Genomic DNA, 14,064 nt, shown 5'->3' with positions numbered 1-14,064 from the left:
AGTTGTGGTATTTCGGCGTTGTGGTGCGTCGCCGACGGCAGGTTGTGCCGAGCTCTCGGGCAGGCGTCGCGCGCCGCCGAGCTGATGTTGGCGGAGGGGGGCGAGGGGGACCCGCGGCGGAGGAGCGTTGCGTCACCGGGAGGGAAGCAGAGCGAGCTGGGAACTGGGTCGAGGGACCTGCGTTCGGCACCGCGCTCGTGCGAACCATTGTCGACTATCTCCGGCAACAACTACCACCAGCGAGAACTATCGATTGTGAGAACTATCAGCAGTAAGAACTATCGATGGCGAGAACTATCACTTGAGGACTGTATTAGGGGAGAAATATCGGCTGTGAGGACTGTTATGGGCGAGAACTATCGACGGCGAGAAATATCGATGGCGTGAACTATCATCGGCGAGAACTATCGTCGGCGAGAACTATAGACAGCGAGAACTATCGTCGGCAAGAATTATCGACCGTGAGAAATATCGTAGGCGAGAGCTAACGACGGCGAGAATGATCGACAAAGGCCGCATAGCCACTGCAACACGAGCCTCTGTTTGGATTTTACAGTGAAACTTAAGGATTTTTTCAACAAAGAATACAAATCAAGACAAACAAAAGCAGTTCTAGGTATGTAACTGGAACTTCACGTCTCCTGTGTTGCTCTGGATACAGGTTATCTACATGCATGCAAAAGAATGAAATGTACTTGAACCGTACATTAAGAAATTCTTTGAATTTGGAGTATTTTGAACGGTGAGATTTACAGACGATTCTGAGCTGTTCATGGTACAATATGAAATAAATCGTTAATGATTCAGCTCATGAATATAGTTCTAACATGTCATTAAATATTAAAACACGAGCCAACTTTTTAAATGGTAAGAAACGGTTGTGACGTAAACAACCTAAACATAAGCACCTAAATTTACACTGAAATCAAGTTCCTTAGTTCGCTGGACTAGCGAGCGCCTCTTTCGCCTGCACTTCTTGCATAGCGGTTTCCACACGCTTCCCAGCTTGGTTTCAGTGCGGTACTTAAGTCTCATCTCGCCGAGATTGTCAAGCGTCGCTGACGATGTCAAGGTGTGGGGCTCCGTCACGCCCTGCTGTGGCTGCTGCAGGTAAGTAATTACGGTCCCGTTACGTCAGAGGACATTACGATACAGGATCTTGAAAAAAAAATCTTAATTGAGTTCAGTTGGAGGAAAATGAGCACACATCGAAAACAGAATTATGTGGTGCAGAAGGTTCGTTTAGCTAAAGAGCTATTAAAAAAATACTAGTTTAGTCCCGCACGTAAATATATTAATTCAAATCGTTTGGAGATCGTTATACACCAGAAAACACTTTTGTTCGAAAGCCAAGCGTGTATTGTATTTGAAATTTTTTTTTCAACCTAAAACTATATATTATTTGTAACATGCATACTGTTTATATAGGTTTTGTTACTCGAGTATCAAGTGTATATGAAAAATAATTTTAATTTTTGATAAGGGATTGTCATGGAACTGCAAAGTTTTAAGTGGAAATTGTTTCATTCAAAATAGAGTAATTTTTTGTAGTAGATTACAAACATAATTTTAAGAGCCTTTAAGACTGTTCATACAAGATAATAATTTTTTTCTATTTCGTTTACGCGAGTATTATTTGAACATTTAACTTATTGTTAGAGCCGTTTGAATATTGGTTACGCAATACTGTAGACTCGCAATACTGATGCGTGCCAACTTGGAACAAAAAATACTCCTTATTGGTTTCAAAAGATAAAATGTCACAAAAATTTCTTACAGTTTAGTATTGTCAATTTTCTTAAATTAAGGACGATATCACACATTAAGTAATTCACTAAGTCCATACAATAGTGAAAATTGCATTGTCATTTCGTAAAATTGATTAAATTCTAAAAACCAAAAGGTAAATTATTTGTAGCAGCTAGTCGCTATAAACTTCGAGCATTTAATTAAGTATTATTCTTTACTTTAGATAAATTTTGAATATCTAACAATAAAAAATAGTTATGGCATCGAAAACTGTTCAAAACAAGACGGTCTCATTTGGTTCATATCTCTGGTTGCTTAACTGTGTTGCATAAAAGCTAAATAGGCTAAAATCGGTATTAATGATATAGTTTTTTAATCTTAAAATCAGATAGTTACACCTTTTTTGGGTGTAATTAAAATATAATGACGCAGTATAAATTGCAAAATTTGTACGCAATACAATGAAACTATCTCATGCCTATTGAAGTTGTAGGCATACGATGGTCTTGTCTGCATCATTGCATGGTAAGAGGGTAGGGCCGTTTAATTGCTCCAGCTAATTATTCGCCATGTTGGTTGGACGCCCAAAACATTGGCTGACCTGTAGTGTTTATAGTGCAGAATCCGATTTTAATTACTTTTTTTTTATGAAAATGGCTATTTTTAACATGGGATATTATAATTCACACGTTATAAAGCACCATGTTTTGGGCTGAACGGTATGGCTATAGTGAGGTTAAAAAGTATCTACCTTCAACTACGTCATGCTGTCTCCTGACAATTCTTAACTCCATGGTTGCATGGTACCTGGTGCATGTGGCAACGTCACCTTCATAGCTACAGGTAAGCGGTACAATAATGGCAATACTCACGCCGGCGGAGGCTTGCGGGTCGGAGCCCGAGTTCCAGAGCAGCAGCGAGACGCGGTCGGCGCGCGCCTTGACCTTCTCCGCCACGTCGCAGATCTTGAGGCCCAGCACGTCCTCGCCGTTGACCTCGAGCACGCAGTCGCCCGACAGCAGCCCCGCCGCCTCGGCCGCCGAGCCCGCCTCCACGCCGCTCACCCACGGGTACGGGTCCCACTGCGTGCGCGACAGGTGGAAGCCGCACGACGCCGAGGCGGAGCGCTTCACCTCGCACAGCCGCACCGTCGGCCGGTACTCGTCGTCGTCCTTGGCCGCCTCGCCCTGCTGCTCCTCCTGCATGGCGAGGCCCGCGGCAGGTCGAGACCTGCTCCTCTTCCCCGAACACTCCAGAACACTCCTCAAGTCCCACGAAGATTCCCGAAGTCCCACGAAGCGAATATTCCCGAATTTGGCCGGAAATTCCCGAAGGTGCCCGGTGATTCCCGAAGATACACGGAGATTCCCGAAGGTACCCGGAATTTCACGAAGATTTCCGATTTTATCCGAAGATTCCCGAAGTGATTCGAAGATTCTCAACGCTATCCGAATCCACTCGAAAATGTTTGGTGACTGTTGGTTACAGGCAGGGTGGTTGGAAACTTGTTCAACATGCCTGAAAAGAGAAAGGGAAAAAAATTGCCATCCTGAACATCATTCGCAGCAAGTCACATAACTGCCAAATATCATAAATGAAAATGTTAAAACTTAAATTTAAGTACGTGTACACTTTATTATAGATGCTTTGCATTTTATTTAAATTGTTGGTCATTTTCCTTTACGAAAAATGTATCAGTTTAGCTCTATAATCTTGGGCGATTATTTTTTGTATTTTTTTCCTTATAAAATGTAATATGAGATTTGCAAATGTTTTTACTAAACCAAATTAAGTTTGAAGTTTAGAAATAAGAACAGACTTAAAACTATGCATTATAATCTAAAACAATTGATTATTACTAGTAATATATTGAATCCAATTCATCTCAAAAACTAATCTTAAATTCGATTCTTAAAAGATTGTCTGGAATAAGAATCCATATCTCCAAAGAGTCGGGATAAAACAATACATGAGCAAAAATACATAAATTTAATTTTTGAACAAACATTAAATTTATTAATTTAAACTAAATTTTTATGAAAAATATTAATATGTTAAAAATATAAACAATTTAATTTTTTGTAAAATAAAATGTTCCTTGAAGTGGTAAACAAACATTCCCAGAGCATTGCAGCTTGTGGCAGATACTAACATTTCTTTGATAGCTTTAATTTAGTCCTTGTCAACTGCACAGTTGCTAGTGTGTAAATTTCTTAATTAGTTTCCCTTCTCCAAATTATTTTCTTCAAGTCTCACGGAGCGACGTAAACGGAAGAGCTCAGCATTGCCGAGCTAATACGCACGGATCCGTCTCCGTCTGCGTGACATTGCAGAACGGACCTCGATGTGCCGTACCATTGCTTCACGTTTACAACGACATGTTTAGACGGCGGAAATACATTACTGAAGGAACGGCCCATGAAACGTCGATCAACTGCGCAGACTTCAGCGTGTTCTGTTCCGAGATGGGCGGTGCCGAGCCGAGCCGAGCCGAGCCGAGCCGAACACATGCAGCCTAAGCCCCCGCATCGGTGCGAGTGACCGGCAGACGAAGTACTCGCGGAAGTCCTTGAAACCCACCGAAGTCGTCCGTCTCGAACGAAGCGCTTCCCGCATGAGCGGCGCTGCGGGATGCAGATTACGTTTCTCCGACAGACGAGTATCAAGGTCACTCCCGCAGGCAGTTAGTTCTCCGGGCAGCTTCGTCGCTCTTCGCGCATAGCAAGCAGAGTTTCACTTACTCCGAGTCCCGCATCTGTAGTGACAAAAGATGAGTGGGGGAAAAAGGGAGTTGGTTAGGGAGGGAACGCGCTCGCGTGGATTGACTGTGTGAAATGGTTCGGTGAGTGATCATTACAGAGTTTTGATAGTCCATGACTGACAAATTGAAATTTAGGCTGCTTTTATAATCACGAGATAACGAAACTACGTCTATAAAAATTTAGTTTTATCTCAGCGTTGGCATTAAAACTTTTTGGATAGAGTCGATGACGCGTGCTTAAAAGTTCGCGCTGATACATTATGAGCCATCACATACGTACGAGAATAGTCATGTGGCTTTCTCGCTACAGAATCGTGCATAGAATTTTTTTTCTCTCCCTCTTGGTTTTACCGTAGCCTGCGAACAGGTCAAAACTATTTAACAAATCTAAATCAAATCGGGGTTGAAGCTTAAGAATGTTTCTGCGGCGCAGGCCGTATGAGTTCTTTAACAGGTGCTCGTGTACCCGGGTGTTGAGATCGAACCCGTGTCATATGCCACATTAAGAGGCCTCGCCTACCCGGGCACACATACGGCGCGCAGCGCTTCAGAAGAAACCACACGGTGTTGTTTTTTTTTTTCCATCTTTTCACGACCTTGAAATCAGTTGTCCAGACCCATGCGTGTTCGAAACCGAAAGTCTCGCGAAACATTGTACAATTTTTTTTCAGACATAAGAAACATAAAAACCACGCAAAGAGACCGAACCTAAATCCAAGAGAGCCTGCTAAAATAAATGTTTAAAGCGTGTGTCACGTGACTTTTCTCAAATTTGTAAGTTCTTAAAAATATTGCCAGTGGTACCCTGTCATTTGCAAAGCAACATATATCGATGGTTTACGAGCAGTGACACAAAGAGGCATGGGCCCCCTTTGAAGGCAACAGTAACTGTGTAACACGTGTTATAAATATGGTAATAGTGACCAAACTAGAGGTTTTAAGTAATACGTTTTAAACATTATAAAGATTTTTTTGTGTAACATCTTAGCTCTCGGTAGCCTATATGGCATTTGGTAGGAATAATTTCGTGACTGAAATGGAAGGCGCACGGAACGAAAATGTGTAACCATGGTGATGGAATCTGTGGTGGATGGCGTGAACTTAAGTGCACAAAGCCAAAGGAAACTGTAAAGTATTAACTGTTTAGTACATTATAACAAAAGGGACAGTATTTTTTTTTTTTTGTCTTTTGAGGTCTAGTTCTTCCTCTAATGAGTTAAAATAAATAAATAAACTGGAATAATAATCTTTTTTGCTGCAACTAAATAGTAAATACTGTTATCAGTACATTAATTAAATGAATTAGGTTATGTTTCCAAATCTTAATAAACAACACTTGTCACACATACAAATAAAACTTTTACTTGTTAGTAAAAAATATATATATAGCCTATACACACGAAACGCCTGTTCGTAACAATCTGTGATCACAAGAACTAATTATTATTATTTTTCTTATTATTGTTCAAGTTTAGTCTCACCCGCCATGTAGAATTTTTCCATTTTTCGTCCTTACTTTTATTCAACTAAAACTGAAATTTCAACATTACATCTCACTTGCATTTTTTGTTATCTCACAAACATTATCAGTAGAAATTCACTGAGTGTAATATCTGATAAAAATATTTGTGAAAGAACTCTAAATGAAAGAGACGTGTCATGTTAAAATTTCAGTTTTAGCCCTTGAATAATACCGAAAAAAGATTTTATTTTTTAAATATTCCTTTATCAACCAGTTGCCGACAAATTGTTAGTAATACGACAAGAAAAATATGGTACGTATGTACACCACATTGTCATGGTTATTTTTGCATATATGAATTACGTTTTGGAAAACATTGAATATCCTTCATCGCACTTACGAAAACTGGCGCATAATATTTTTTGCAAGCATACATTTTTTTAAACCTATTATCTATTATTCAAAAATTGGGCTTTATTATTTTTAATCATGCTTATTAATGTGCGCAGTTAATATTGGAAAACTACTCAGAGAACGATTTACATAATGTAGTTACTGGTAAAACAAAAAAACCTGATTTCCCGGCCATCAATCCAAACCAAATAATAATACGAATTTATTTTGTAACGGTGCACCTGGTTTCATGTGAATGCATAAATTTTAAATATATTGTGATTTTGCATGATTATTAAAGGTACATTTACAAAAAAAATTGCAGTAGGCCTACTGAAGGGGCGTGTGAAGCCGATCCCGCATACCTGTACACACATGCTGTATACAGAGCTTCAGAAGGGGAAAAAACACGATTTGAAAACTACTCAAGATATCCGAGTGGGGTCTGCTTTCGAAAGTCATTTAAGAGTTCTCTGAGGGTCGATAAGTAGTTGGGTTTCCGGATTAAGTTTTTTAACGGTATTTTTTAGAAGAGTTAAAATGGTTAAAAGATTTTTTTTCAGAGTAATTTTTAGGCGTAAAACAACCGGTAGAGATTCTTTAAAACACTTAAGAGACTTGAATTGCACCATTGATGAAATGATTGCATACTTTTATGAAAAAAATTGAATCATTTTGTATTGAATTATCACTATTTTGTATGGATACAAAGAAGGAGTGAAATGAAATCTACAATTTAATTGATAAATTTACTTTTATTTGCACTCATTAATTCAAATATGTTTATTACTTTAACGAACAGATTATTTTAACAATAACTTGTAAACATGTTTGCTTTTTAACTTCTTCCAATCTGTGTTATTCTGTTAAGGATAGGACGATGATAGGAAAAGTAGGAAACGAATGGGAGTGTTTCAAGTTTAATGTGCCTCGAAAAAGTAAAATCGATGGTTGTTCCAATCGAGTGGAAGAGAGATAGATGCGGCGCAAGCGTACAATGAGCGTAACGGGACACAGCGTAACGGGACAATGTGCGTAACGGGACACTTTCGTGCGTGCAGCTGACGTTCATCGATTTATTGGACGTTGTCACCTCAAAACACAATTGGAATGTTTTATTTTATTGCAAATACTGCAGTGGATAGACCGATAAAAAGAAGAAAAAAGAGCAATTCGTTTTCTTCTTTTAAACATGTTAAAGTACTTGCTGCCAGTTCATGCAATCTAGGAACATCAGTTAATTATCTGAGGAATTTTCCGATAGAAAACATTGGCATGCCGGGTTTTAAAGAGACGAGAGTATCTTTATAAGCGTGGAGTTCAATTTGTATGTCATATTAAAATTGTAGGATATTCTTGATAGAAACATATCGCTGCTCCGAGCGCATGTGTTGGAAAGCAGCACAGATTATCGCAAATAATTTCTTTACGTGAAAATGTCGTCTCTAAAATGTTTTTGGGGCTACTTTAATATACGTATTATGAAATTTTAATTAAATAATCTGTTCTCTGCAACTATTCATATAATACTGTTATTTATTATTACCTTAAATCATATCGTAACAAAAATATGAAATTCTTTTCGTTTTCTGAAATTTAATTTTTTTTTTTTTAGAAATATAAATTTCAGTTTGTTTTAATTAGAGAAACCTTTTGTCATTTTAGAAATTGTATTTTAAATAATTAAATACTATTACATTGTTACAACCATAAGCGATAATTTATTATGCATACAAGGTAACAACTCACTCAACATGAAAGGTACGCCCTAAACTCGTGGACAAACGACCATAAAACATTTTAAAGCATTTTTTTTCTGAATGAGGATGTAACTTGATAATATATCGTTTAAACGAAATTTTTTATCGAGTTTCCTTTTTTTTTAATTGAAGATATAATAATTTACTTCGTTCTTTCTACTGGTCAATTACATAGACTCTGAAAACCAATGCAGTGTTTGAGTGCATAAGAACGCTTTAAAAATAAACCGAAATCCAACCTGACAACGTTTTGAGTACAGCAAAAAATTAACAAAGTGTTAAGGTGTTTTTTTTTTTAATTCGCTGTCAGCGACTCTGAAAAGAGCACGTGTCCAGCCATGGTCTTTAAATTCCATTTAGTACAGAACTGAAACAGCTTGCTAAATCAAGTTATCCATCTGCTACTATTTACTTTTATTTCCCAGCCTTCTTCAATTAAGACGAAAACTTTTTTTTTTATTAATTTTAGAATAAAATCACTTTTCAGGTACCCACGATAACATAACCCACGGTAACATAAATATCTCAAACATGTATTTTTTTTGATCGACTGCTAAAGTAACTATAAAGAATCGAAAGCGGCAGCCATATAGCCAGTAAATTTAACCACATAAAGCCAAGTAAAGGGACACTAGAACTCACAATCACTCAAAATTTATAATCCTTAAAACTGAAATAGGCGAATTCGAAAGAAAACCACATCAAGGTGGAAAAAAAAAATAGTGTAGGTATGGTTCTTAAACTGCTTAAAATTAAGATAAATCGTGAAATTAGAACGTTTGCTTGCTCAAAATATTGAGTTTTCCCTGCCACGACCTTACGAAAACTAAAATTATCATAACATAAAATAGTACGAGTAAACGTGAGTAAACAATGAACAATCTGTCCAAGGTAAGTGTTATTATTATTTATTTTTTTTACAAATTCGTCTTCCGTTGATCACGTGGTCAGGAGTTAGGACTGAACCGTGGAGAAAATAAGAATCGAGACCCAGTTACCTTTTCGCCTCCACAATACGAAAGGTCAAGGTAAATCACCTTAGAATATCCTTGCTTGGCCTGGCCTGGTCCATCCGTAATTTTCCTACTAAGGATGCCTTACTCAATAAATTTCGAGTTAATAAACGTTTCCACATTATCATCACCAGACAACTTTATACTATCTCCCCGGCATGAATAAAATTTAAGAGCACCGAACGGGAACATAGGTGGTTTTGTTTCAAATAATTTGAATGTATGTTACAGATAAACCAAAAGAGCGGAAAAAAAAGACGAATGCACAAACACAGAGAAAACAAGCCACACTGTTAGAAATGACAGTAAATTTACGGCCTTTATACAAAGACATTAACTCAAATAAACGAAGAGTTCTACGTAAATTAAAATAATTGAGTCATTGTACAAACTTCGACTTCCGAGTCGTTTATTTCGTTCTTAATGTAAAAACACACACGTTAAGAAAATAAGAGTAATCTTGGTTTAGAGTTAACCAGTTATTTTTATGTTTTGTTAATGTACCAAGTATATTCTATTGGATTCATTACCAAAGTATGTTTGTAAATTTACGAAGATTCCTGGATTATTTTAAACAGCGTTCTTCGCAAATTGAAGGTAAAAGTTTTTAACGATGCAAAATCAGCTTATATCGAACGTTAAACGGTGTTATCTTTGAAAGATTTGTGTAATGGGAGTGCATGACTTGATGTAAGAGTTTGGACATACGCCATTGCTAAGCACATGTATGTCTGTAGAAGAAAACTACAAAAAACCAAAAAACAAAAAACACAAATTAAGCAAAAATTGCTGTTGCCAACATGATATATACACTACATAATATTCCATAACAGGAATATGGTCAACAAACAAAGAAAAATGGACTAAGAGAACGAAAAAAACAACACAAATGATGAATTGAAACCTAAAAAATTCAGCACAACAGTTGAAACGAGACAAAAACACAACAAAACGAAAAGACGAAACAAACACAATAGTTTTCCAAAACAGAAACAAGAAAAGGAGAAATATTATTTTAGGTTAATAATTCTGTGATTTGGAAGCATTGAAACGATTATCTGATTAAATGTTAAAGATTGAGAGTAAGACTGAGAATAAAGTTGTTTAGGTTAGTAGATAATTTTTTTGAAATAAAAATTGCTTATCTTTTTTTCTTTTGGTCACTTTATCTTGTTTAGTAGTTCAGAACTAACTATTACTACTTAAATAACCGATTGCTGGGCCATTAATACTAATTTAAAAAAAATATATAACTTGGTGCCTAAAGTCCAGAGAATTATCTCGTTTCCGTTATAGGTAATAGTTTAATTCTTTTAAATATAATTAAATTAATATTAATTACAATTTATATTACATCAAAATAATCTTTTTATCAAGCATTCCATTGTTAAATAATTGAGAGTAGCACGCGTAGGCCTACACTTGGAATACAGTAAGTGGGTTATAATAAGATTAATACTTTCATGGGGTGGAATGAGAGCGTAAAAGATAGCAAATTATATATACAGTAAACTCCCTATTAACCGCGGTGCGAATTATCCGCGCATGCAACGAAAAAATACAGCACATATGTAAATCTGTATTTTATTACAAGTGAGCAAATTTGAACTCTACTGACGAGTGTATTGTGTGCAGTATAGGTACAGTAAAACGCCACAGGCCTTCTCGGAACTCACGCAGTAGGCTGGCATGCGTTGGTATTTTTATCTCTGTCGCACTTTGTTTCTATTCATATGGTTGAGCACTTATTACTGAAATGTATTTATTGTATGTTAATTATTCAGTAAAATACTAAAAATTTTAGCATCGTTTAAAATTTTTTTACATGTTAATTGTAACTTTTAAAAGGTTCATACATTTTTAGATTTTTAAGTTGAAATAAATGTTTCCTTTCCCCCTCCCCCCTCATTTTCACCTCTTTTGCGGATTATCCTCGATTTTCACTATCCGCGGTGGCTCTGCCACTTAATTTCGCGGATAATCGGGAGTTAACCAGTTATTTTAATGTTTTGTTAGTATACCAAGAATATTCTTTTGGATTCATTTCCAAAGTATGTTTGTAAATTTACGAAGATTCCTGGATTATTTGAAACCAGCGTTCTCCGCAAATTGAAGGTAAAAGTTTTTAACGGTGCAAAATCAGCTTATATCGAATATATATATATATATATATATATATATATATATATATATATATATATACATGGGCGCAAATCTGTAGGATATCCAGGGGGGGCCCGTGAATTCTGTGGTTTAAGAATTTTGCGCTAGAGGTCAACCGAAACAAGTCTTCTCTGGATGATAAGCTCGTATGTTATACACTTTATTTTTACGTAAGTGATATTAACAATAAAGCAGAGCAACATATGTTTTAGTAATTATTAATTAATGACTATAAGAAATGGTCTCTCAAACATGTTTGTATAATTTGCTAACCTAAATACATAAAATATCCATGAAAAGATCTATTAAAATAATATACGTGAATATAACGCTGTCCGTCCGTCTGTCTGTCCGTCTGCCACCAGGCTGTATCTCATGAACCGTGATAGACACAAATACTAAAAACATAGTAAAATAAATATTTAAGGAGGCTCCCATGCAACCAACGTGATTTTTTTGTTCGTTTTTGCTTGATATTGAAAACGGCAACAGGTAGACGCTTGAAATATTCACAGAATATTTAGTTATATATTCACTTTAAAATAAATGATTAAATTAAAATAAAACAAATTTTTAAGGGGGCTCCCATACAACAAACGTGAAAACAGAATAAAATTTCACAAATGATGTATTTCTGTTGCCGCTATAACAAGAAATTCTAAAACAGAATAAAATAAATATTTAAGAGGGGCTCCCAATCCCATACAACAGACATGATTTTTTTTTGCCGTTTTTATAGATAATGGTACGGAACCCTTCGTGCGCGAGCTCGACTCGCACTTTGTCAGGTTTTATTATGCCACATCACATAATTACTGCGATTCAAATGCTGTTCGTGAAATTCTTTGTTCACAGTTTTTGATGCACCCTAAAAACCCAAAGCTCCAAAGCTAATAAACGGATCAACATCAAATGAACGATCGAATCATATTAAAACCCTTAAAGACTCTTTTATTTAGTAAAGGCATCAACCAGGTAAAAAAGAAAAAAAAACTTAATGACACAAATGAAAAATCTCGTAGATAGAACTATGAAATTTATCCTACAGCTAATTGAACCACATACATTTCTCGGCTTATTTTTAGTATAATCAGTATTTTGGCAGTGAATATTATTTAGTTAAAATATACCGCTTGATTAGTTATTAAAGAGACGCGTTTGCTTCCTTATTAACTTAAATACGGATGTGTAACGTTTAAATACTTCTTTCTCAATCTTACTTTTGTTTACTCGTGCAGTGTTGCAGTTATCAAATAAAAAATGTTATAAAGTGATTATCGGCCATGAATTGTGAAAATTATCGTTTGATAATAAAAGGGGAGTGATTTTAAATTCCATATTGACGAGGAAAAAAATTATTCCCTGTATATTCACATGTAACGTACAGAGCAGCTAGCCTTACAGAATGGAGATGAGCTAAAAAAAAATTCCAGTAATGGTATATAAGTTTCAGTTCGTAAATAAACTAAATTCTGCTATAATTACTGTTAAAGTATTAAGTTGTTTATTTACTGGAAAAAATAACGTTACATAATCACTTAAATAAAATATATTACCTAAATAATAGTCACTACTTATAAAACAATCAAGCTTACCAGGTGAGAATCAGATTCTGTTTTCCGTTTCTTCCGCGTCACGAAATTATCCATGTTGATGTTTGCCAAGAAAGCAGAAGACTGGCGCACACGAGAGCAAAACCACTTTAAAAACAGACTACCTGAAACCTATAATACTGTCGTTTCAGAGGACAAGGTAGTGTGGGTATCAATGGGGAGGAAATGCTAACGGAACCCTACCCTAGCTCCGTCCTTTGGAATGAACGGTTTCTAGGAATTAAGGGTTTCAAAGTTCTCACTGGAAAACTCCATACCATGGCTTTCGCAGAAGGGGTAGGGGAAAACAACTACGGAACTTAAAGGTAGGAATATAAAGCATGTCAAAGTGTCTGTCGTCGTTGTAAATAATAATCTGATATATATGCTGTGTACACCATTAACTTTAAAATCACGAAGTGGGCCCCCCCAAGGAGGGGCCCATTAATTCCAGGGGGGGGGGGGCCCGGGCCCCCCTGGCCCCCCCGGGATCTACGCCCATGTATATATATATATATATATGTGTGTGTGTGTGTGTATTGGAATCAAAAAAAGCTTTGAATACATACATAGGTTTGTTTACAATGCGGCGCCAGGTTGCCGACGCCCCAGCGCCCACGTACCTGAGGCGGCGCAGGAGCGTGGTCGCTCGCCGTCGACCTGTACCGACGCTCGCGGCACGGACACTGCAGGACGCCGCGGCCGGGAAGAGGAGGAGAAAGACGCGGCCCGCGGGGTGTTGTGGGAGGGGCGCGGCAGGGCGGAACTACCTGGTGGTGGGGGGGAGATGGTCGCGGGGCTCCAGTTCCGGCGCTTCTCGACGTCGACCGACCTCCAAGGTCAAAGACGCTCGCAAGGGGGGAGGGATAGAGGGGAATACACAACCCACCTCCCTCCCAAAATCCAACAAAAAAAAAGTGTGTGGCTGTGTCATGAACACGACCGTGTGTTGTACGTAACAGGTAATATTTTCTATACAAAATATAAAATAGGCTATTTTTTTTTATTTTAGCAAAGTATATATATTCACTGTACCTATTTTACACTAATGTTTTTTTTTTTACATGCAATCGATAGATTTTGACGAGAGCTGACGATTGAAACCTAAACGAACGTCGTAGCTTCTCCGAGTCTAAATGGAAATCTCGAAACGCAGCGAAATGGCCTCAAA

General features: G+C 37.1%; 1 protein-coding gene across 2 annotated transcripts in view; it reads right to left on the bottom strand.

The window, feature by feature from the left end:
• LOC134530314 (E3 ubiquitin-protein ligase sina-like) overlaps positions 1–13,658 on the bottom strand; it is a 32,874-nt gene extending 19,216 nt beyond the window's left edge. Inside the window, exons 1-2 of one of the 2 annotated variants that reach the window (XM_063365041.1) lie at positions 13,517–13,658; positions 2,622–3,267 (exon numbers count right to left, since the gene is read on the bottom strand). In XM_063365041.1, coding sequence (XP_063221111.1) covers positions 2,622–2,954 — 333 coding nt within the window. In that variant the 5' untranslated portion in view covers positions 2,955–3,267; positions 13,517–13,658. Of the gene's footprint in view, positions 1–2,621; positions 3,268–13,462 lie in introns of both variants that reach the window. The other variant, XM_063365040.1, reaches the window with a different exon arrangement.
• Positions 13,659–14,064: the final 406 nt, after the last annotated feature.

Source organism: Bacillus rossius, chromosome 3 (genome assembly GCF_032445375.1).
Source record: "Bacillus rossius redtenbacheri isolate Brsri chromosome 3, Brsri_v3, whole genome shotgun sequence".
Classification (NCBI taxonomy): Eukaryota; Metazoa; Arthropoda; class Insecta; order Phasmatodea; family Bacillidae; genus Bacillus; species Bacillus rossius.
Note: the sequence above shows the minus strand (reverse complement) of the source record. Positions and strands in the feature narration are given on the sequence as shown.